This window comes from Gallus gallus, chromosome 3, assembly GCF_016699485.2.
Source record: "Gallus gallus isolate bGalGal1 chromosome 3, bGalGal1.mat.broiler.GRCg7b, whole genome shotgun sequence".
NCBI classification, from domain to species: domain Eukaryota; kingdom Metazoa; phylum Chordata; class Aves; order Galliformes; family Phasianidae; genus Gallus; species Gallus gallus.
Window position 1 is genome coordinate 79,672,696 of NC_052534.1, and position 26,521 is coordinate 79,699,216.

Genomic DNA, 26,521 nt, shown 5'->3' on the forward strand with positions numbered 1-26,521 from the left:
TGAAGACAGTTCAAATGAAGGAAGCAGCATGAAAAAGTATTTTTCTTCCCTCCCCCAAGTACTGAACCACACTCTAAATCGCTTACCAATAATTGTTTCGATGATTTGCACAGCTGTATATATAAAGGATGTAAATAAGACATGTACAAAGTAACTTCATTTATGTTACATTGATTTGACTTTTAAAGCTAATTCCATATGCTATGAAATTACAGCCAGCTCAAATTCCCTACAGTAGATTTGCAGGGAGGCTCCAGGAAGCTTTCCATGTAAAAGGAATTTAGCATCCTCTCAGAAATTCCCTACCTCAAGGAGCTGTGCAAAACCTTCCCCAGAAACATGAAACAAATGGTATTCTGAACACTGCAGGCATTCGGAATTCCCAGTGTCCCTGACTGTTGCACTTTCCTGCAACAGGAGAAAGGAGCCCTAGTTCCAGTGCAGCATGGAAAATTCAGTAAGTAATGCATCTTGGAACTGGACAGATCAAAAAGCAGGAAAGGTGTACATTCATTCTGTATGACCGAGAAAGGGGATTAAGGTAGCTGCTGTCAATTCTCAAACAGACAGATTAAACAAAAGAAACATCCCTGTGCTTCTATCTGATCAGAAGAGGCAAAGTTTCTACTCTGCTGGGGCTAAGATTATACAGCACAACTATCGTGGAGCAACAATGCTGTTTTGTCAGGTACTGAGAACAGCACATCTGAAAAGCACAGCTGATGGCTCCAGAAATGCAACCCAATGTAACAGAGGTTTCTCGTAAGTGGACTGAATTACTCTCTTTGCAACAAAGCAGGACTTGCAAAGAATCTGCCTAAATAGGACAGTCGTTCTGTTGACAGAGGAGTGACTCTTAACTGAATGAACAATTCACACACTGAGAGGTAACAAACACACCAACAGCAACACATCAACGTGAACCTCCAAGAGTCTCAGTGTTGCAGATTCACAAACTGGTGATAAGTAAGAGCTTGATCCAAAGACAGCAGTGACTGTCACAAATTTCACACTGTGAGAGCTCATCTGTACCAGAATTAGATACAAGATGCTCACAAGCTTTTCCGTGTCAGCAATACAGGGTTGCATGATCACGCTGGCAGAAGGAGCAAAGATAGGTCTTCTAACAGACGATTTATCCTCAGTGCATTCATGCTTCATCCTTAGCAGCACTGACTTAAGACCCCTTCTAGATGCTTCCAGATGGCTCCTTACAAAAAGACTGTTTGCCAGTTGTACATAGAGGGAGAAGGGAAAGAAAAATAAAAAAGGGAAATTCAAAAGGTTAATTCTTTTTGCAGTTCTTTGCTGATGAATGGTTTTATATTTTATGTAATATTTTCTTTTATTCTACCTCTCTATCTTAAATAAAAGATGTATTTTCTTTGCTTTGTGTCCATCTGTAGTTTCAGGTCAAAAATTCCATCCATCTGTATGCAACTGAATCCAGGCAGAGAAGCTCTAGGTAAATGTCTTTCTGGCTCCTCAAGCACTTCCAGTGCTTTATAATTAGAAACCTCTCTAACAATGGGACTCGGTAGTTAAAGCAAGTAATTTTACTGCTGTTTTTCTTTCTTTACATCTAATGTAGAAATAATTATCTTTTCTACGATTCTCAAAGGTTTTTAACGTTATTTAATTCACCCTGCAAAACGCCGAGATTGCTTTTGAAGATGAGGCATTCAGCATAACCCACAGCTATTTGGTTCTTTGTTCACTTTTTGAAGGTGTTTCTTGCAGCTCTTTGTCCTCCTTGACAGATCCTGACAGTTTTATAGGTGAGGAAAGCAAAGGGAAAAGTTGCATCAGATCCTACAGCTGCATCGATGGCTGGCTGTACAAACGCTTTTTGACAGCTAGTAGGGTTAGATCCAACACAGTTCCTAATATTTTTATACTGCAGGCATTTAAGCATCCTCCTGGAACCAAAATTCATAGTTTGCCACTCTTTCCACATGACAGCCTTGTAATTAATGGCAATTTTATTTTAAACCTATAATCTTGATATTTCAATCACCACTTGAGTAAACAGTGATGATTAACAGTGAAGCATGAAGTGTCTCTGGGAGGTATCTGCTACACAGCACGTGAAGAATTATTTGCGCAACTTCCACTACTAATTTGGAATTTACATGTTTATCTCCATTTTTTAGCTCATTTTAAACAAATCAAAACTGTGGAAATACACATATTTTTTTCAGAAGATCTTTATAAACATTGTAATTAGCACACACATTTCCCCCTTTCCCTAGATATCTGGAAATTATCAGGATTATCCCTTAATAGTTGTCCTAGACAATTTTTCAAGTCTTTGAAAGCTGTTTGATTGAAGTATTGACTGCTGACATGAATGACTGTTCAGTCAATATTGCGGTAGAAGCAAGAGATAAAACATCTCATAAAAAGCCATCTGTTTAGTGAAGTTATTCAGAGGAAAGATGCCACTTGCAAATTATGTGGGCACACTCCACCCTTCCTGAATGATTTCTAAAAGCACTTTGCAGACTTGAAACATTCCCTAACTATCAGGTTTTTTTCTCTCATTTAATCTGTAACATCTCTCCCTTACCTTCTCTTTGCGCTCTGTTCTCCCCCTAGATTCCTCCAATCAACAAACAACCTCTGTTTGGAGAGTTTCTCAGTTGTGTGCCTAAAATTAACTTTATTTTCTATTATTTATAAAATTCCAATTTGAGTGGAGGAAAAGAACGGGTGGATAGAACAGACATCAGCTATAAAGAAGGTCTCACTGAACTCATGTTTTCTGTTTGTATCCTGTGATCACACAGAAAGATAACAGGAGATACACCTGCATGACTATTTTTGATATCACACAAACATTATGCATGCTGACATCCTTTCAAGATACAGAGGAGGGACATATCTACAGAAAAAGTAAGTATCACACTACAGTGACACTGAAACGTAAAGCACCCTTGTGTTAGAGACATATGGAAAAGCTTCAGTATAACACATTTATTTCTGAATGCTTTACTTTTTCTACCTCTAACTAAAATCCAGGTACATTCTTGTCCCCTCCCCCCTTTAATTTGGAAATGTTGTTTTTTGTTTCTTGGTTGTTGGTTTTCGTTGGGTTTTTTTTTAATATATATTTACATTCTGAGGTACATACACAGTGACTCAGAGATTCATTCTAAATTATGACAAATGCACATTTGTATCTACAAGCATAGCAGATGTCTAACCTCTCATTTTGCTCAAGGCAACTTGAGAGCTCATTGTACAACAGACACCTAAGATCCAGTCAGCATCCCTGAGGTTCCATGAATACAAACTACATTTACTATCATGGGAGTGTAGGTACGTGCATGTGGACACCACACTGAGAGGTCTAACACTCAAACAATTCCACCACTATGTCTGTTCAGAGTTACTCTAAAAGTCAAAGTAAAAACCAAAAATCTTAAGACAGACAATGAAACTCATACAGGAGAAGTTCTGTGAAGAAACACTTCACAGAAGAAACACTACACATTCCTGTATTCTTTACTAATTTGCTGATTTACTTTTAAAACCCAAGTCTGCAAATATCTAGAGAGTTACAGATGTGTTCAGAAGCAAAATAACATTTTATCTAGGTGCATTAAAAAGAATAATAATAAAATTTATATTGTTGTTACTTTCTCAGTATCTACGTTATATCCTCATGTAGGAGGACAAACAGCCTACTTCTGTCTCTTCTCTTCTACCAATTTCTTTTAATGTGCCTTTTTAACAGTTTAAAAGTCCTATACTTAGGAGCAGACCAGAAGAATCTGCATGCATAAGCAGAAAATTTCTAACTGCTTTGCAGCATTTATCAGCCATATCACAAAAAAAAAAAAAAAAAACAACTACAAAAACAACCCATAAGAAGTACTCTTCAAAATGTAGTAAGAGAGTATTTTTAAAAGTACAAAATCAGAAGAGTATTACATAATATTTAAGTGGTATAGAAAAGATGGAAGATGTTTAAAACTTACCCTATTGATATCGCTGTTTCTTAATATAATCTGAATTAGGTTTTTCATAAATTCTTCCAGCTTCCTGAAACACTTCTTCAGAACATGATTAGATAATTTAGTGTCAGTTACTAATCTGATCAAAACACAAACTGCCTCAGTAAGAGAACTTGAAACTGGAAATTTAGGACTGTTGTAAAAAACAGTTAGCCCATCAAGCAGCTGAGACACTGAATTGCATATCGTGAAAGAATCATTCTCAAGCTCTGTGAAGTCTGCTTGCAGCATTCCTCCTTCTGACAGCTTCCTTATTTCAAGCAAATGTTTAAAAAACTGTACTGGAACAGTCAAAGATTCCTCCTTGCTAGCATAGCAAAGATTCAATGGGGGAACTATTTCCAAACAACGTTTAGATGTGTCGACAGTATGCTCAAGTTCTTGGAAATCAGAAGCTATTCCTAAAGATTCAAATGCATAGTCATTAGACACATCACATCCAGAGTCCTGTAACTGGCTTGAGTAACTCATAGGATTTACATGTTCCTCATCCAGAAGAGTTTCAGTAGAGGCACCTGGTTTTCCTGAAATACAAATGTGAAAGTTACATTTACGTGTAGTTAAAACATGGAGGGGGAAAAAAATAATAATAAAAAAATGCCCCATTTCTGTCTTCCTTTTGCTTCCATGCAAAAATCACATCATATACGCTTGCTGCCCAAGAACTTCTCATGACTGACATTTAGCTGCTGCGGAAGATGATGTTTTTCAAGTCAAAACTTTTAGGACGTAACATGTATTTGTGAACCAGGTGTTTCATGCAGATAGTAGTATGAATAACAATTCTGAGTTTGAGATTTCTGATGGTTCACAGGGACAGCTGAAGTGGATGTCACATAGAAAATTTAAGCAGACAGACATCTATACCACCACTGATTCCCAGGAAAGGAAATACATGTAAATTTCTGCCTTCCAAAACATTTTGCACTGCTTTTATTCTCATGAATTCAGGGAGTTTTCAAAAAAATAGCAAGGACTTATTACTATAACTGCATTAAATAAGATTTTCTCCTTTATCCACACTCTTTTGCACTAGGCCAGGTAAGAAATTCTAACAGAGTCAAGATTGAACAGAACATCACACTTGAACTTATTATTATTTAACAAAGAAAAATGCTCAAAAATCTCAACTCTATTTTATACTATCTTCTTGAAAAACACACAAAATATATTTCAGATGGCATTTATTACGTTTGCACTGCTAAGAAATTATTTTCCATACAGTGGTGTACAACCTCTACCATTTTATTTCATCTTAGATGTATGCAATTTGATGCCTCAGGGCACAGGGACAGATGACAAGAGGCTCTCACTGTGCTACATCCTGCCTATGGCAAAAGATTACCGTTAAAACATGCAAGAGACATTAGAGCAGTGAAGTGGAAGAACAACACACGTGACCATCTCAGTGCTGTAAGACAAAACTAGAGCCCTATCTGCTCAACCCCTTGCTGTGCCCCATGTACTGGAGCACAGTCACACACAGTCCACTCAATTTTAAACTGTTCACATTTTCCACAAGCGATACTGTACACTTCTGAGACTGCATTCTCAAACGAATTAAAAAAATATAGATGGTTTGGCATATAAACATAATGAACACCTTATTACATGACACACTTCAAAGCATCCATGACAAATTCATAAGCATTTTTAATACTGAAAGCATCACGACAGCAAACTACTGTATTCTGTACACTACTGAAAAACTATTGTTTAAAAGTTTCTAAAGACTTAATTAAATACGAATTTCAAATTGAATCCTGACTATTACTTCAGTCACTAAAACCATACTGTGGTACTGAGTTTCAATCTCAATAGCACTACTGTTGATTGGTAGAAAACTTGTGGGTTTTTTTTTTTCAGGGAACGAAGATCATTGAGTCCAACCGCCTGAGCACTTCAGGGCTAATCAAAGAAGTCACAGCATGTTATTGAGGGCATTGTCCAGATGTCTTCTGAATACTGACAGGTATGGGACAGCAACCACCTCGCTAGGAAGCCGCTTCCATGTCCAACCACCTTCAGAGTACAGAAATTCTTTCCTATAACTAATACAAACCTTTTTTTTTTAGTAAATTTATTTTAGTTTCATGCCCCTTTAACATTCAGACAGAGTCAAAACTGAACAGGACTGGCACCAATTGACTCAGAATGAAAGGCCTAGCTGCAGGGAAATTAACTGACATTTCCAGAAGGAAGAAGCGGGGCCTAGCGTTTTAGATATTATTAATGGAATTTCTAGATGCCCTGCAAATCAAACTCAGAAAGCAAGAAAAAAAGAAGAGCAAACTTCACATGGTCCGAGTAACAAAAACAGGTATCAGTCTTTCATGCCTTCTTTCCCTATTGCTTTAAGCAAAGGATACTCCAGAAAAAAACAACTTGAAAATTCTTTTTCGTGCTGCTACAGAAGCTCTTCTAGGGAACCCATCTACTCCTAATGAGTATCACTAATGAATATTTCGTTCAGTTCTTACTCCCATGGGATAACATGGAAACTGTTCATGGGGACGTAACTCCAGGAGTCCAAAGAAGCAAAGCACAGAAGTATGTGAAAAAATGTTTGGTTTTTGATTCTCATAAAGGAAAAAATAATAAGGTGGAAGAAAGGAGAAAAAATTAAAAAGAAGAAAATAATGATGCATAAGTATCTGTAAGAGCCAAACTAAAACCATCCTGAAACCAAAGATGTAGCATATACAATGAAATATTCCTACCAGCAGGAGACAATATTGCATTTGTGCCTAGGTTCCTATTCACTGAAACAGGAAACTTCTCTGTCACGATCAGCTTTCAGAAAACAGTGTTACAGTAAGCCCCAATAGCAACATATTTCCTGTTCAATTAATAACAGAAAACGCTTTAAAAATGTTCCGTGATTTATTTTCTCCAGTCACATGGAGAGGAATGAGAAGCTATATTTAAAATAAATAAATAAATCACCCAACAGGAAATATGATTCATGGTTTCCCTCAAAATGTATAAACATCATTTATTTCTTGAAAGGAGGAAAACTAGTCACTTTATACTTACCTATCATTTAACTGTGAAAATAGTCTTGATGTTCACACCATGTAGTTATCAAGCATAAAAAAAAGGAATGGTACTAAGCCTGTCCCACAGTAACAACAATCTTTCAGTGGTAATTTCAAGAAAATGTGACTATAAAAACACTAAAGAAATAAAAAATACTGAGCATTATACATTAATCACAAAATTTTACTATGCCTTTATATAAGTAATGAAATATTTGGTCCTGAATAATTTTACAGTCTCCTGAAAAATGTCACATCATATTAATGAAATATTTACACTCTCAATTCCCATTTAGGACTTCAGCTCCTCTGCACTTGAAGATCCTGAGCTGAAAACCACAATTGTGTGCTCACCAGATAAAGCAAGGTGCAGACACAAGAAAAGCCTTGGGGTGCAAAGGCTGAAGAACTGGCGCCCTTCTACACATATCCACCACTGCGGAAACCATCTGGGCTGAAAATCAGCAGCTGTTCAAGGAACAAGGGTGTGACTTCTATACTGTGAGCAGTATGTACGTAAGGTTGAACGAACCCTGTGAAACATATTATAACTCAAATGCACATATTGCTGCTGGACCACATGGCACAATGGCTTTGATCATGGGAGTGCAATGCCAACCAGTCTCGTGGCCAGAGAAAGTGGAGTTTTCAGCTACTCTTGAGGAATAAGAGTTCTCTCAACACCAAGTCCACCCTACCCCTGAAACAAGTTCTGTCTCTTCCGAATAGTTACCTTAACACACACATCAAGACTGAGTCCATGGACATAAAAGGGAGGAGATGACAGTTGCTTAATCTGTATAGGAAAACCATTTTTCGCCAAAGTGCTTGCAGCCAGCAATGCAGTCATAAGGATTCTCAGAGATCAAAAAGAAAAAGGAATGTTCATAGTCCTTCCCACCCAATGATAAATAAGAAAGGCAGCATTTGTAATAAAGGGGTGGTGGTGGAAGGTGCTCTCAGAGGACAGGCTTGAAGGTGGCAGACATAAGAAAAATGAAAAGACCACTGAAAATCTGCAAAGTAAAAATGGTACTGTTTCAAGCATTTGGCATTGTCTTTATTCCCTTTCTTTGTGAGTGCACATAGATTAACACAAAGCTTGCTTGAAACTCAACGTGCACAGTTACACTTAAAACTTAAAATGAGACTAACAATAATTTCAGAACCTTAGAAACACCTTTGGTAACACTACGTTCTGCTTTCCAAGTAAAGATTCAGTCAGAAACTTCTAAATGGATGTGAAATATGTTAAATGATTTGCATTCCTTTCAATTGTGTTCACTTCCCCACTTCCGGATTTTTCAGCACTCTTATTTTCCATTTAACTTTCAGGGATGGATCTGTTACAGGTGCACTTTCCATGAGCAGTGAATCAAGTTTGTTCTCTTCTCCTCACATATATTAACAGTTTTAATTTTCTTTACAGGCTTGTTGTGAGCCTGTTTCTGTTTTGCTGTTTTCATTAATTAAGCCATTTGAGGGGAGAAAAAAAAAAAAATCTGTCATGAACTTCTACGTGGTTAGCATACTATGACTGTCTTGATCTGGAACCAAGGTGTAACTCTGTATATATCGAAGCAAATTTTCTCCAGATCTTTCACCTATTCAAGCTATTATAATTTGCATAGTTTGAAAAAAATAGTAATTATAAGCTTCCAGGATTCTTCTAAGGAACAATTTTTAGAAGATCTGCATTCAGCACTTCTGCATTTCTGTGGATTTTATACCAGCTCGGAAAATAAAACTCTTTTGTTAAAACTAAGGTATTTTAGGTTGACACGCTTCGTGTTACCCATGAAGACTACCTGTCTGAACTGCAAGTACAATATTAGGTCTTACTAAAAATAGCTTGTATCTTGAAACAAACTCAGCTGCTCTAAGTGAAAAGTATCAGCCAGCACACACAGCAATCCTCTGGCTGTGACTTTATTAAACTGGAATATAGCTCCAGTTGTTCTTTATGACCTTACAAGGTTGAAATGAAGCACTCTACTTAAGAAATCACTTAGGTTATACATTTCAAAAAATATATTTTTTTGAAAACAATGCCAATGTTTGACACTTATGTTTAAACACCCACCCACCCCCCCCAAAATAAAAAAATAAAAAATAAAAGCCAATTGAGGAACTGAAAGTTAAGTTTCAGTTAAGCCAAGATTGCCCAGAAAGGTTGTATCTTCCTTGGGGATATTCAGAAGTTGCCTGGACACCATCCTGAGAAAGTGGTTCTTGATGGCCCTGCTTGTGCAGGTTGGGCTAGGTGACCTCCAGAGGTCCCTTCCAATCTCAGCCATACCAACACTTTGCCTTTAATGAGAACAGTTTGACTTATTCTTAGCTCTCCACAGTAGACTTACAAGCAAGAGAATCCCAATTGCCACAGTAACACTTTTAAACTAGCTTTTACTATATGCATCCTGCTTTTCCCAGAACTATTATTCTGTTTACCAAAAGAAAGGAATTATGAATCCCACTTGCTTTCATGAGCTTCAGTCCTAAAAATTACCGTGCATCTTATCAGGAACTTGATAAATACAAGAAATGTACATGATAACCACAAACTATTTGTCTTGCTGAGATAATTGGGTCGTTTTCACCTCTAAAGGAGTTTGTTACATAGAAACTTGGAAAGAAAAGAATGTTTTTTGGGTCCCATTGCTTAAAGTGCATGTTTAGGACAGCTGTAGCAATTCTAGCTGACAAGACAGACAGCATCTGCTTTCAAAGAGAAAATTCTACAACCCAAACAGATCTGAGATACATGGAAGGAGCAGTACTCCAAAATTTCAGTGAATGATTATGCTTCAGCTGGTGTTTCTTCCAGATTGCAAATTCACTTATTTAATTACCCTGAGAAGGCCTCAGCTTTCATTAAGTTCCTCATTGTGTCACTATAATTACAGGGAACAGATTTATCTCACCATCTTATTCCAAGAGCCATGTTCTACACTAAACACATCTTAACACCAGTATTGTCACCACATACCTGTTTTTATTGTCCTACTCCCATCCTTAAAAAAATAAAATACTTTTGTGGTTGCAAGACACAACTTGCAATGCTGCCCACTTGCATTAGTTCTGCTGGTAGAAACATGAGAGCACACTGATGTCAACTGACAGCTCATTACTGCAGTACTGTCTGCATTAGAGAAAGTGCTGACATGGTGCTTAGGTAGACTGGGCTTTCCTCATAGATCTGTATGGACACAAAGCCACCTTTGTCGCAGGGGAGGGAGGAAAAAATTCTCTTTATGTAGAAATACCACATCCCTAAACAAGAGACAAAAGTAAACATTTTTTTCCATAGCAAGATCAAACTAAGCATTGACTTCTGCCCAACAGGGTATCTTCTCACATTAGAAGAAGTAATTTAGGGAAAGAAAGAAGCCAAGATGCTCCACTAAAGAGGAACGTTTCTTTCTGAGACTGCAGATACATTCACTAAGAAATCTGCAAGTGTTTTGGTCTGACCTTTCTGAATTCACCTAATTGTCTTCTCTCTAGAAAAGTATCCCACTGCTCTTGTTAATGTAAGCAGGAAGGGAAACACCACAAGCTGCTATTTAAGTCACAGAGAAGACTCACCTTTTCAGAGGTTCGTATCAAATTATTCAGAAAATATTTTCACTGGCAAGCACTCTTCCTACTCGAAATAGAGCAGGACTTCTCTGACTCTCTCCTCTACTTCCAGAGGAAAAGCTGGGACTTTAAGTTGAGCACCCAGAGGTTCTGCCACTATCTGCTGGGCAAGGAACACTCAATCTATGACTCACAGGGAAGCGGAAAGGGAAGATACAGATGAACTCTGTCTCAAAACAAGAATTCTTACATGGAGTTCTGTAAAGTTTATCAATTTTTACTTCAGATCTGGTTTGTTCTAATCCTATATGCTTCTGCTTTTGTAGAAAGTCTTAACTTACAGCAAGAAGAAAGGAGACAGAAGCATCTTCATTCATACTAATCTACAAAGAAAACTGCTTCCTTTTTCCACAGGTACAGCTAAATACCTCAAGAAACACACTAAGTTAAGAAGTTAAAGCAAGGGATACAACATATTTTTAATCTCTATTTCTTATTCCCTTAAGAGGTAAAAGCTGCTGCAAAAGTCTTGGCACAGTAATTCAGGGGACAATATCCTGAAAAGTCAAATGCAGCCTCAAGATACAGCTAAAAAATCAGTCATGTTACTCACATACAGTGAATCAGGGTTCAGCTTCTACCTTCACACACAGGCACACCACAAAAGGATGTGCTGGCAATGACACACTACTGTTGAAGCTAAAAACACAGGAGGGGAGATGAAGATCTGCTGTAAATGATACAAGAAAAAATGAGTAAAATAATACCAAAAAAAATAAAGGAAAAAAAAACAAACCCTGATTATTAATTTTTATTAGAGAAGCAACCAGTTCAGTAAATTAATAATCATAGAATCGCTAAGGTTGGAAAAGACCCACAGGATCATCCAGTCCAACCATTCACCCATCACCAATGGTTCTCACTAAACCATGTCCCTCAACACAACATCCAAATGCTCTTTGAACACCACCAGGCTCGGTGACTCCACCACCTCTCTGGGCAGCCCATTCCAGTGCCTGAACACCCTTTCAGAGAAGTAGTATTTCCTAACATCCAGCCTGAACCTTCCCTGGTGCAGCTTGAAGCCATTCCCTCTAGTCCTATCACTAGTCACATGAGAGAAGAGGCTGACCCCCAGCTCACTACAACCTCCCTTCAGGTAGTTATAGAGAGCAATAAGGTCTCCCCTGAGCCTCCTCTTCTACAGATCGAACAATCCCAGCTCCTTCAGCTGCTTCTCATAAGGCCTGTGCTCCAGACCCCTCACCAGCTTTGTTGCCCTCTTCTGGACACGCTCCAGGGCCTCGATATCTTTCTTACAGCAAGGGGCCCAAAACTGGACACAGTACTTGAGGTGCGGTCTCACCAGTGATGAGTACAGGGGGACAATTACTTCCCTGTTCCTGCTGGCCACACTATTTCTGATACAAGCCAGGATGCCACTGGCCTTCTTGGCCACCTGGGCACACTGCTGGCTCATGTTCAGTCTAGCGTCAATCAGCACCCCCAGGTCCATTTCCTCTCCAGAGTCTTCCAGCCACTCTGCCCCAAGCCTGTAGCGTTGCCTGGGGTTATTGTGGCCAAAGTGCAGGACCCGGCATATTTGGTCTTGTTGAATCTTGTCATCCCACTGGCTTCAGCCCAGCTATCCAGCCTATCCAAATCCCTATGTAGGGCCTCGCTACTCTCAGGCAGATCAACACTTCCAGCCAGCTTGGCGTCATCTGCAAACTTACTGAGGGTGCACTCAATGCCCTCATCCAGGTCATCAATAAAGATATTAAACAGGACAGGCCCCAGCACCGACCCCTGGGGAACACCACTCGTGACCGGTCGCCAGCTGGATTTCCTGTCCCCTGCACAAGAAGGGAAGATAAGGAAAACAGAAGACATGCACAATACAAGTTTTGCTAATACACCCTGGATAACTAACTTAGAATCTGTCAAGCCTATCAGCCTGAAATAATCAAAGCAACATATCTATCTCCTCTAAACTGTCACTCCCCAAATATTTGCTGGGCAAAAAAGGGCTGAGTATTCCATTAATGCCTTTTTGAGTTGCAGTAACAGCAGCAAGCTTTTCCAGATCTCTTCAGCAGAGGCTGCCAAGAAACAATACGATTGTTGATTTGATGAATTGATCATGGTTAAGGAATTTTGCTTTAGATGACAGGTGCTTCAACCTGTGAATAAATCAATCAATACTTCGTAAGACGTTTTCTTTTCATGCAGCTCCAAAGCAAAGAGACAACGGTATGCTCAAATGTTTTGTTCTCATTCTTCAGTAGTGCCTCCTTCTCTACATCAAATTTGAATCTGAATCAAATGAAGGGCAATAAGCTTTTTTTTCTTTTAAACTAATAGACATAGCTGTAAGAACAATACCAGCAAGGTGAAAAAATAATGAACAATTACAAAGGATCACAGAACAATTCAGGTTGGAAGAAAATTCAGGAGGTCATCTGATCCAACATGCTAGAGCTTCTTGCCCCAGGACCCTGTCCACGTGACTTTTGGACCCCACAAACACTCTGGGCAACCTGTGCCAGTGCTCCATCACCAGCACAGCACAGAAGTGCTGCCCGGTATTGTGGTTTAACTCAGCAGGCGGCTAAGCACCACACAGTTGTTCACTCACTTCCCCCGGCTTCCCCGTGGGAGATAATTGAGGGGGGAAGAAAAAGAAAAGCCAAGTAGAACCTGTGAGTTGAGATCAAACTACTTATTTACTAACCTAGAGCAAAGGAGAAGGATAATAGTTATAACTATATATACATGTGCGTGTGTGTTATCAACATTATTTTTCTTCTGGAACTAAAACATAGCATCATAACAGACACTGACAAAAAAAATAAAAAATAAATCCATCCCAGTTGAAACTAAGACATCTTCAGAAGGAACCTCCTTTATTCCAGTTCACATCCATTACCTCTTGACCTGACACTGAGCACCACTGAAAACAGCCTAGCTTTGTTCTCTTTACACCTTCCTATCAGATGTTTCTATACATTGATGACATCCCCTCTGAGTCTCCTCCAGACTGAGCAACCCCAGCTCTCTCCTTATAGGTGAGATGCTCTGGTTCCTTCATTATCCTGGAGACCTTTTGTTGGACTCACTCCTGTCTATTGTCCCTCTTGTAGCGCAGAGCCCAGAGCTGAACTCAGCACTCAAGGTATGGTGTCAGCAGTACTAAACAGAAAGGAACGATCACTTCCCTGTCAATACTTTGCCTAATGTAGCCCAGGATGCTATTAACTGTCTTTGCAGCAAGGGCTCATACTCAATTTGGAGTTCACCGGGAAACCGAGGTCCTTTTCTACCAGGCTGCTTGCCAGCTGGGTGGCTCCCAGCATGTCCAGGTGCCCTGGAGTTGTTCCTCCCAAAGTGCAGGACTTAGCACTTCCTATTGGACTGCATGAGGTTCCATTAGTCCAGTCTGTCACAGACTCTCTACAAAAAGATTTGCTTCTTGGATGGATGACATGCAGAAAAGGTACCACCATATGAAAGGGATACCAAAGCCCTTGCATTCAGAAAGACAACTGTACGTGAAGTCAAATAAGAGTTTCCAGACAGAGTCAGTTGATGTATACTATAGCAACTTCATAAACAGCACATTAAAATATAACAACCCATACTGCAAAACAAATCAGTTAACTAAACCACGTTTCTCCCCTTCAGCAAGGATACTCACACTTCTTAGGGTCTCTAGCAAGGTTGGATCAAAATAATTCAGACAATATAGCTTTAAAAATAGGTATTTTTTGCTTTTTCCCTCACATGCTTGCATATCCATACCGTGTTTATCCTTACATGAAGAAAACAACCATCACAGTTTCAAAGAGCTCACAAGTTTCCCACATGAAGGAAATAAAATTCCATAGGCCATCTCTAATAATTCCTGAAGCCTCTGAAAAACCTATTATTATTATTATTATTCAGAACACAGAGAAGGGAAGATTCAGATGCAAGGTGAACCTTGACTGAAAGACAAACTCTTTAGCTCTCAATTGGCAGCAGGAAGCAAACAGTATCTGATGCTTACTGTGTGAGTTCTTCTGGTGACAGATTTTGTGAAACCCTGTTATTTTTGCATTAATAGAATTGTTAAACCGAACACAAGAGAGCCAAAGAAAAGCTGAGGATCTGAATTCTTCTAAAAGGTTGCACTGTTTTAGGCAGAAGGCCAACTCCAAACACATATCTGTAGAAACAAATAGAGGCAGAAGAAAATCCATGGTGTCTAGACACCTAGCCCAAGGAACAATCCCATCTACTCTCAGCCCCAGGGAGAACTTCTCTGGAATGTTAGGTAGAAAACTTAGTGTCTATACAGTAATCTTCAGCTGAACAGGATGGAGCCCCATTTATACTACTTTCTTCCCTAGATGCAGTCAAGCTCCTTGTGCCTTCCTATCTCAGCAGAAGACACCTTTGGCTTCTGTCCAAAAACCTGAACATCTCAAGACAGATGCAACAGAGAAGAATTTTATTTTTCCAGAGCAGAAAATTTCAGTAGTAGAGCGTCCCTTATTTCAGATAGGTTTTGCCTCTACAATCACCTTCCTTTAAATTTCAGTCTTAGGTGTTCTGCTCTTAATACAAATTAACTAGATCAACAGAAGAGTGAACAGAACTTATCAACTGATATCATTATGGATATCTGCTGGGATCTTTCTTTAATCAGAAGTAACAGACTGAGTATGTCTCCAGTTTAACGGTAACTGTGAATGCTCACTCAGCAGTTACATGTCTGATGAAGAATATCTTCCAAGAGAACAGATGGTTCAATTTCATTATCAGAAAAATTTACATGCCATACTAAGGTTGAGGAGAGGCGGGAAAGAGGGGGAAGAGTCAATCAGCCAAAAGAAACACCACAAAAGACAAACATATCAAAAGTTAGACTCCAAGAACTGGGAACTTTTAGTGTTAAGGAAAGCCCTTATGAGGAAATGTGAATGTCCTACTCATCTTGGACAGCATGCGAAATAGGAGGGGCTGATGTGAACAACCACAAATATTTAAAGTGTCAAAATGTTTTCTAGCTGAAAGGTTTATCAAACTGATTTAATCTGTAGTCTACTGACATGTTCTGCTGATCTCACATCTTATAACCACAACTACTCTTCATGTTTGGAATAAGTTACAGAAAAGAGGCATACAAAGAATAACTAAATATGAACAGTTAGTAAGTCACTTTTCTAGAGAGAAAGATCTAGTGATAAAAAAAAGTAAATCATTAAAACTTGTAATACATTACCCCTCCCAGTTAAATTTACGATCTAGTAATCTTTTCAGTCTTTTCACAAGGCAATAAAGAAGGCACAGTTTTAGTATAAAAACATTCCAGTACCACAGAATCACAGAATGGCTTGGGTTGGGAGGGACCTCAAAGATTATCTTGCTCCAAACCCCCTTCTGTCAGAAGTGTTGCCAACAACTGGATCAGGCTGCTCAAGACTCCATCCAACCAGGCCTTGAACACCTCCATGGATGGGGCATCCACAGCCTTTCTGGGCAGCCTGTGTCAATGCCTCACTATCCTCTAAGTAAAAACGTTCTTCTGATATCTAATCTAAATCTCCTCTCTTTTAGCAGGAAACTATTCCCCCTTATCCTTTCACTATTAGCCCATGAATTGTCCAGGTCCCCTTGGATGCCATCCATTCCTTCTGTTATATCAACTGTACCATTTAGCTTAGTGTCATCAGTAAACTTGCTGTGGGTGCACTCAATCTCACTATGTCATTAAAGCCTCATCAAGTTTTCCATTAGATAACTTCCTAAAAATCACAATTTTGAAATCAACTAGCTAGATACCCTTCCTTACACCTAGAAGAGTCTGTAAGTATCATATTCCTAACTTAAAGGTTTTCCTGGATCCTACAATATCAAACTTACATTATTATATCATTTATCATAATAAATTGGTTGGACTAGGTGATCTTGGAGACCTATGATTCCACAAAATATTCACAGAATCCACTGTCTGTTCACATTAAGAGAGACAGCACACATATAGTTCTCTGCCTGTCCTACCTTACAGAGCAGGCAATATGAAAGCTGTTTTATTTCTTGCTACTGCAGCATGGTGATTGTCAGAAACAATTGCAGAAACTTACCATTTTCCAAGCAGACTCTCTGACAGATCTTGTTCAAAAGAAGCTCCTGACGTAAACGAAAAATTTCAGCTTCTAGTGTTTTAACTTTCGATTTCCAGTCAAAATCTTGTTGAGATACAAGTTTGGCAAGGTGCTCAGTGTACTCTTTGCAGCTCTTCCCTGGTGGTTTGGAGCGGATAATGGCAAAAGCCAGTGCCAGTTTTGATATTTTCAAATACCAGATTTGATTTTCTCTTCTGCCTTTGACTTCTATTACATACAAAAAGAAAAAAAAAAAAGAAAAAAAAATACCTTCACCATGATTGTATTAAAACAAATCATGCACACTTTCCTTAGCTTTGAAAACCATTTAACAGTGAGACCAATTATCTTATTTCTACCAGAATCCAAAAATCAATCAAGTACAACAGAAGAAATAAATAGCCGTCCACAATGTGAGAATAAAACATACATGAGCTGTGCTTCAGTACTAACAATAAACATAGCATTTGATAACAATTAAGGAAATCAGAGAACAGTTCAAACAGGCTTATACTAGCAACATATTAAATAGCAATGCTATCTCAACTAAAACAGAAGTGGAAACGCTAAAAATCCTAAAAGAAAAAAATAAAAGAAGAAAAAAATCACTAAAACCTGAAGAACGGGATTATATTAGTTTAAACTGAACACACATGATTTCTTGATAGGGTATCAAAAAGTCTCAATTTTCTAAAAATAAAAACAAACAACTGAGGATATTGGTAGCTTCCAGTTTTGGATACCTGGTACTGCTTTACCTTTGGTTTTAGGTCCGCATCATATCTCACACCTGCAGAAAGATCTTTACAGAGATACTGCTAACAGAATGCAGACTCAGGCTGGAGTAAAGGTGTCTTCTCTTCAATTCTTGCCATCAACAACTGTAAAGTTAATCCTTTCCATTTAAAATAGGAATTCCCATGTTCACATGTAACTTACACAAATTCATGTAATTCACGTATCAGTAGTTCTTGCAACAGCAAAGAAACTTTCACTGAATGTTTCCTTAAAAAAAGCATCACTTTCAGAATTATAAAGAAAAATCCTTCCTATGCTTTTCTCCTAGCCCTAACATTAAACAATTCTCCATCATCCTATTTTTTTTAATCTTTTTATCCAGGAAGCTACAAATTAAGCACTACAATAAATTGAGTTGAACATCTGTGAAATATTAACAGCACAGAATTCAGTGAGGCATTTTATGCCATCCTTTCATCAGATAGCCTGATTTCACTAAGTTGATGATTTTCTCCTCAACTTTAGACAGTAAGTCATCTGAGATGATGTATTTATTTATCCAGAGGCATTTAGAAAAAGAGATGTCTTTTAAACATTTTTTCCACCTTCCTAATGCTACTGAAACACATGAAGAATTTCTGCACATTCCTTGCATGCCATCCATTCAGATACACACCAGTCACATCTTGAAGCATGAGCACAAAGGGTAAGTGGACAGGAGTTCCTTGGGATCCATCTAGAGCCATGCTCTGAATTAGTGTTCTCCACTTGAAACGTTACAATTCTGCTCTACCCACGCAAAAACAATTAGTCTAAGCATCACTGTACTGAGAATGGTTAATGAAATAGCAAGATCTTAGAAACTAACCTATACTATCTGTACCATGATATAGCTATATCATTAAATACATAAACAATATTTTTGCATAATTTCTGCCTTGTAAAATCAATTTCATACAACTTTTTCATGCATAGTTAAGAATTCCGTGGAAAAAGCATAAGTTACTTTCCCAAAAAAGAATCTTCACTGCTGTGGGACAACAACCTGCTGTAAGGCTCTTTTGCCTTATACATCAAAGGAAATACTTTGCAAACACGGAACCATGCCAGTAATTGAGCTACCATCAAAGCTGTGCATAAAATGAAATACATAGAATCACACAGAAAGAAGAGTATGTAGTAGCTTTTAAGGATCACAGATCTTTGGCTTTGAACTTGAAATACACTCCCCAGATTCTCATCATCTTAAACGGTAAGTTTCACCCAGGTATCACTCAAGCCACACATCAACCTCCATTCTTACAAAGTTTATCTGCAGAGCAAAGCTATAGATTAAGGCAGACAGAAATTCTCTTACGAATGGATTTTATTGCTGCTTTCTCATTTTGAGTTCTCTGGGGACCTCTTGGCAAAATCTTTCTGATTCATCTGCTTTTATAAAAGAGAAAGGCAATACTAGCTTTCTGCTTCGTAATATGTTTTGTCAGTACAAGCATTTTCTCACAAATTGCATTCAAGAAAGCTGCAAGAGGGTATGGGGTAGGAAACAGTATTTAATGTGAGTGCTTCGTGACTGTCCGCATGCTTTTTATCATTACAAAATCAACATCAATACCTTTTTTCCACCATGGTGTTTATTTCTACTCACACAACAAAGAATCAGTCAGCTGTTTGACCACTGATGCTTTATGATCCTGCACTTCATACACTTTAGCCCATACCTCTTCATTAGCAAAGTAAATAATTAAATCAATAAATCCATACATCCTCTGAAAATCCACTACTGAAAGGACACGCCTACATTACTAGAAGTCCAAGAAATTATGAAGTTCTTTCTGAATATTCCAAGTTCTCAGCCCTTGTAAATTGAAGTATACAGTGATTCAGAGTAGTAAATAAATAAATAAATCACATAAAGCATTGTAGCTTTGCTTTAAAACCCAGTTATCAAAACACTTAACAGCAATCCACGTTAATCCTCACAACACAGAATTAAGCTATGAAATTTGGGTTTAGAGAGGCTTTTTCCTCTTCAAATTTCTATACAGACTTCTACAGTAGCACCTCTTACCCTGGAAAAAGGGAATTACTTTTGTGTAAAAAGCCCTTGTAGGGCTGCTGCTGAAAAAAAACACCCCAAAAAACACAGAACAGTACTGATGTTGGTTTTCTTTAGAAACATGACAAATATATATATATATATATATATATTTATATTTGGAGAAATAATTCTATTGGAATCTTGAAACCAGGTAGTTCATGGTATACCTATGTGTATTTCTGGAAAAAAAATGAATTTTATGAAGATTTTATCACGAATAAACAGCTTATTTATCTACTTTCTTTTGCTCTTGCTATCACCATCTTGTTCTCCTTTTATGATCATGGAAAGAGATGTTTCCAGGACAAAAAGCAGGAACTGCAGGAATCAATGCAAGTTTCCCACAACTCCCTAAATAGAAAGCTGCTCTCTCACAAACCACTATATAAAAAAAATCCTAGAAAATTACACACTGGATGATGCTGCTAGAGATTTGCCAACTGAGCATTAGCAAAAATTGCAAGGCAAGCTGTTGCTTTCAGGAAGTATCACACCAAAGACAAGCAACTGTGAATGCATTCCACTAAAAGCATATTGGCAGCTACAGTGATATCAATAATATTTTTGCTCACATCAGCATAGAAATGACACTGTAGACAAGGTAGAAAAAGGTTATGAACTAAACCAGAAATTTTCCTAGACTGGAAATTAGAAGACAAGACCATGACAAGAGCAGAAAGAAGTCATCAAGTTAATCCTAGCTCCCAATGTCAAAATACATCAACAGGAATAGAAAGAAGAATCATTCAGGAAAACACATCTGGTACCAAAGTTACAGTACGAATAACAACTTATAAAGCTCTGTTTTCTTCATTCAGTGCTAAGGATGGAATCTCTGGCCCTCTTGGCAGCCCAGCTAGAAGTAGTACCCGTATTAAGACATACAGACTGATGACAAGTTTCCTATGCAAAGCCTCAAACCACAAACAGAGTGCAATCAGAGGACGTGATCAGCTAAAACAGATGTCAAAAAGGACTGGGAATCTGGAGACACCAACACAAAGAAGGAAACCTATCTCCCAGCACTCCTGCTCTCAAACCCTACTAAGGTAGGTCTCAGCTGTGGAAGACTACTGAGTAACCATTCAGATGCTGAAAGAAGTACAAAAGAAATTATAGAAATCATAAATTCATAGAGTAGCTTGAGTTAGAAGGCACCCCAAGGATCATCAAGTTTCAACTCCCCAGCCAAAGGCAGTGTTGCCAGCCACTAGATCAAGTACTAGATCAGATTGCCCAGGGCCCCATCCAACCTGGCCTTAAACACCTCCAGGGACATGGCATCTGCAGCCTCTCTGGGCAATCTGTTCCAGCACCTCACCACTCTCTCAGTAAAAACTTCTCCTTGACTTCTCATCTAAATCTCCTCTCCCTTAGTTTAAAACCACTCTCCCTTGTTCTATCACTATCTACTCATATAAAAAGTTGTTTTCCCTTGTGTTTATAAACTCTCTTTATATAGCAGAAGGCCACAATGAGGTGTCCTTGCAGCCTCTTCCCTTCTCCAGGCTGAACAAGCCTAGTTACTTCAGCCTGTCTTCACAGGAGAGATGTTCCAGCCCTTGGATCATCTTTGTGGCCCTCCTCTGGACCACTATGGACAGCTCTCTGTCTTTCTTGTACTGGGAACTCCAGACCTGGATGCAGTATTCCAGATGGGACCTCTTGAGGGCAGACTGGAGGGGGACAATCACCTCACTGGCCCTGCTGGCCACCCCACTTCTGATGGAACCCAGGATACCACTGGCCTTCCAGGCTCCAAGAGCACACTGCTAGCTCATGTTAAGTTTTTCATCAACCAGGACTCCAAATTCTCAAGAAATTATTCTCCCAATTTATATACTTATTTAGGATTGCCTCAGACCAAGCAGTCGTGAGCTGCCCTACACAGCTCAACTGTAGATGACAAAGGGGAATGAAGAGGTTGTAAAAGATCTTTTGAGGACCTTATATATAATCATCGAATACTCTGAGTTGGAAAGGACCCAAGGGATCGTTGAGTCCAGCTCCCGGCTCCACACGGCATCACCCAAAATTCAAACCCTATGTTTGAAAGCATTGTCCAAATGCTCCTTGAACTCCTGCAGTTTGGGCCTGTGCCCTGGGGAGTCTGTTGCCATGCCCAAGCACTCTCTGGCAAAGAATTTTTTCCTAATCCCCAACCTGACCCTCCCCTGAAGCAGCTCCATGCCATTCCCTCAGGTAAAAAAAATAAGCAGGAAAGCAGAAATAATCAGGCTACATCTGAGTCATAAACACTACCTTTCTATACTGATTTGCTGGTTCTGCAGCTGCATTTGATGCAGCAGCTCACATTACACCACTAGGTACAGGAAGATACCTTTCTGGCAAATCTCACCTCAGTTTTGAGGCTGTCATGTAACAACATGTAAACAGAAAGAAATACCCAAAAATAAGAAAAAAAACAACCTATTTTCAGATAGTCATCTTTAAAGTTTGCTTTATTCCCAGTTGGAAACTTCATATATGTAGCACTACTCTAAACTTCAAAGATTTCACATTATTGTTAAAAAACACCAAAACATGCACTGGAGTTATGGAAGTCTCTTGGTGAAGAACCTTTCCCTAAAATCCATCCTGAACCTCAATTAGCCCAGAAAGGGTTAAACTTAAAGTCAGCTGTCAGATCAAAACGGACTGGTCACTAAGGAGAAAAAGAAAAAAAGAAAAAAAAGTAAAACAAACAAAAAAACCCTCACCAAAACAGTGACCTTGGGATGAGCCGAGTGCTCCCTATGCAGTTTTGGGTTCCTCTATCAGGCTCTTATCACAGAAAGCGCCTGCATAAGCCAGACATTGAGGGATTAGCTAATCAGTTCACACAGGCAAAGCCTCTGCTCCAGAACTTTTAAGAAGTCCTTCAGGAAGTGTTTGTGGGTAAGGGGGGTGAATTTTAAATAATTCATCTTTCTGAACCCTACCCATAAATTTTTGACTGACCCTGAAGACATGGAAACCACAATGATAGGAGGGAAGAGGGGTAGATCAGTGGTCTTTATAAAAACAGGGAAATACTCAGATTTCAAGTGGTAAGGCCTTTGAAAATAAAACCAAAACCTAAACTTATTGGAAATAATTAAGTATTTGAAGAACTGTTCGCTGTTACAGGACAGCACACTGGGTATCAACCCTAAGTTCACAAACATAACTCACATCTAATAATGGAAGAAACTTCAATGCCATTGACAAAAACCTTACTGCTTAGAAGACATCAATTTCTTGTTCAGATTGTTATCATCTAAGATTGAAAACTTCAAAAATTCATGCAATAAGACACAAAATAGACTATAATGCAATTAACTTCCAGGCAGTCAAAGGGCTCTGTTCTCCTCTTGAAATAGATGGTTACAAACTAAAGGACCTATGAGGGCAGCACTAAATTGCTGTCACCACTGCTACACAGCTGAAAGTTATCTAACAGTCCTACACAACATCACGTTATAAATATTAAAAAAGTTTACAATCCAAATTAAGTGTATGGTCTGGCACTAATGGTACAAATGTAATAGGAGAAACAGTTTTGTCTGCACAATTTTCACTTTAACAGGTTTGTCGATTACATGCTGCAGATAAAGGTGAAAAATTACCCATATCTGTGTGATCTCATGCATTAAATGATGGCAACCAAGTTACTGACCTGTTATAATGGAACATAAAATAGGTCACAGAATGATGCAAGTGCTCTAGCGGAACTGAGCTGAGCTGCAGACACATATGGCTATAACATTAAGCAACAATAAAATAAACTTGATTTAATTAGTATGCCTAACATAATGCTGTCTTTTATGTATATAATAAATAATGATAATGGGACAGCTGCATAATCAGGATGAACTAAAGTATGCCTTGTGTTCCAATTAAGCAGCTTTTATTGTAAAATTTGTAAAATGTTTATTAAACCAAGGCTGCTTGGCATTGTCACTTTTAAACAAAGATACATAATGCGTACATACTTACTGAAACATTCAGTTTTACTACCATTAGTTTAAACAATACCTCCAGCATACCCTTTTTCAAAACCTCCTTTTTTAAAAAAAGAACTCAAGATGTTAAAATGATGCTGAAACTAAAACAAAACAAAGCAAAAAAAAAAAAAAAAACATTTAAAATAAGTCAGAAGCACAAAAAACCTCGATTAAAACATATTATAAAAATTATTTCTTCAAACCATTTAATTCCTAAATCATTTTGGCCTCTGAAATGAAGCCAGATAAATTCTCAAAAAATAATTAAGGAGCTTCTTAGCATTAACCAAACATTGCCTAGCAGAAAGTACATAAGCAAGCATAACCCCCTTTGGATTTCAGTGAGACTTGAGAGGCAGGATTTATCTCCTCTTAACTACGGAAATCTACAGAGTAGAAGGCTTCAGCTGAGCTAACTGTCTAGACTTCCTTTAAGATCAGTGGGCAGAAACATGGATTTCTAAAGTCAACAGTAAGTGAAATGATTTGTACATCTGTCGTGTGATTAAGTAAGTCGTGCCCCAGAAACACTTGTTCCCCTCCCTGGATTACAGAGGGAGTTCAGATGACTAGATGTGATGCACAAACACATCTCATGAACAGCAAACTTCAGAGAGATGAGTGCGCCACTAGCAGTTAAAGCTCAGATCTTCAAAAAAAGTGTCTAACCAAACACAGAAAAAACAATGAAGGGCTAAAATTAGCACCTACAATAAGAAGTTTGTAATCTTGCTCTTTGCAGGTTTGGGCTGTTTTGACATTTTGCCTTCTGAATAGAATCAGGTTTTAAGAGAACCAACCCTGTCAGCTTTCTCTCCTCTCCCAGTATATTGTTGTAGTGACACTTCTATAAGAGAAAAACCATATCAGATTTTACAAAGAAGTATTCTAAATCACTCAAAACTTCAATCCTGTCACTCTTATTAAAGAAACATTACAAAGGATTGATAGCAAGGACAGTGTATGAAATACAGACGGCTTGAAGAGATAAAAGGATTCTGCCTTTGTTCTATTCCCATCAGAACAGGCCAAGTAAGAAAACGTGACATAAGCAAGAGATTTCTGATTGCTTTAAATTATGAATACATTCTAACTACAAGCAGAGAATTCTTGCACTGGTTTTACTTTTCAAACAGATTTGTTTGTTTGTTTTTGCTCTGTCACTTACAATGTTACCTAGCCAATCTGCCACACATTACTGTTACTAGTACCACATTTTTCAGGGGCAGACACAAAAGGGAACTTATTCTATAAAGCCTGCTGTTCACAAACTACAGTGTAACTCTGGTGTACATTTTTCTGTTCTTACATTGGCACAGATGTTTCCTTCCCAAAACATAGCTATAATCAAATCAATTGGATGTAACCCCACTTGCTTTGGAAATTAAGGATATGCTTTTCATTACAGATTTACAAGTGGAAGTCAGATCTTTAGTCAATTACAAACATTCACACGTGCCAACAACATTCAGTTACATTAAGTATAAATCCACAATTGCTATTCTGGACTCTGAATCATAATCTCTGGCTAACAAGTAGCTGTACCTCCAAGTTCTATCTATCGCAACAAGTTGTTCCTAAACATAGGATTTCAGAGCAGACTTAAAAGAAAAAAAAAAAAAGGCAAAAATAGTCTAGAAGATTACACAGAGATTATTTTGCACCTTTCCTCTTCCCATATATATTGAATAGAATACCACCATACTTCTCAGACTTTATCCAAGCAGTTCCATTCTCATACAAGTTCTTAAATCTGTCACATTAGTACTCCTCAGTGGAGAAGTTTCCTTCAGATAACTTACAAGTAAGCTTGGCTTTCCTACACAAATTTATACTGGAAGAATGAAAGGTGAGATGGCCCAGAAGTAAGCAAACGTTCTTGAGACAAGGCACAGAGATACATTCCTAGAAGCCTACTGAAAAGCATACAGTAAAAGACCAAAGCTTTACTACGCTACAGATACTAACCTAACTATAACCAGTGAAGCATTTGAGTAATAATTTATGAAGCACTGAAGGACAGTGAACTAAGAAAGTGACATGCCAAGCATTCACAACCAAGACCACAGAAAATAAATGATGCTTTGCACTTTAACTCAACTTAAAAACTACTTCATTCAAATTAAGAAAAGGAAATAATTTCTTCCATTAGTCTCTGATAAAAACACAGAATGCAAAAGACAATGAAACTCATTTTTGTAAGCAGAAAAGCAAAAAATCGCACCTATAAAAGAAAACTTAGCAACAATACAACGTACTTTAATGTTATTTGCATTAAAAAAAAGAAACAAACAAAAAAATAATCAGTCTCGCCTGCAGCCATGCCCAGCCACGGCAGTCCTTCGACGCCCACGCAACAGCTGCAGCCGGCAGACACCGCCCACCCACGGCCCCGAAATGGCGGTGGACCGGGGGCATCTCCTTAGGCCGCGGGCTCACCTAGCCTCCCTTAGCACCTCCCCGGCCTACAGAGCTCGAGGCTCCCGGAAAACCCCAACCTACCTGCAGTGAGATCCCCACCCCGGGGGACGTACCCCGGCTCCATGGTGAGGGGCAGTGGCGGGGAGCTGCGCTCACAGGCACCGCCCTCGGCTCCACGCTTCCCCCTCGACGAGGGTAGCTGCCCGGCTCCGAACTGAGGGGCCGTGCCGAGGCAAGCAGGCACCGGTATCCGAGACTATATGGACCCTGCTCGGCCTCGGTTTAGGCTGAGGGAAAGTCGAAGGGCCAAGAAAGTGGGGAAGCCTTGCAGAAGATGGCTGAATTAACAGCTACCTCCCTGCCTTCACTGCGCCCTCCGTGAGGGAACTGCATGAGCTGGACCCTGAGGAGAGTTGTGGAGTCAGTGGCTTGGTGCATGGCCTGGAGCTGCTGGGCTTTAGTTGTACTTTGTACTAAAGTACTTAGT

General features: G+C 38.8%; 1 protein-coding gene across 1 annotated transcript in view; it reads right to left on the reverse strand.

Moving 5' to 3' along the window:
- MEI4 (meiotic double-stranded break formation protein 4) overlaps nucleotides 1-26,268 on the reverse strand; it is a 69,470-nt gene extending 43,202 nt beyond the window's left edge. Inside the window, exons 1-3 of the mRNA XM_015284732.4 lie at nucleotides 26,116-26,268; nucleotides 16,768-17,016; nucleotides 3,984-4,543 (exon numbers count right to left, since the gene is read on the reverse strand). Coding sequence (XP_015140218.2) covers nucleotides 3,984-4,543; nucleotides 16,768-17,016; nucleotides 26,116-26,158 — 852 coding nt within the window. The 5' untranslated portion in view covers nucleotides 26,159-26,268. The remainder of the gene's footprint in view (nucleotides 1-3,983; nucleotides 4,544-16,767; nucleotides 17,017-26,115) is intronic.
- Nucleotides 26,269-26,521: the final 253 nt, after the last annotated feature.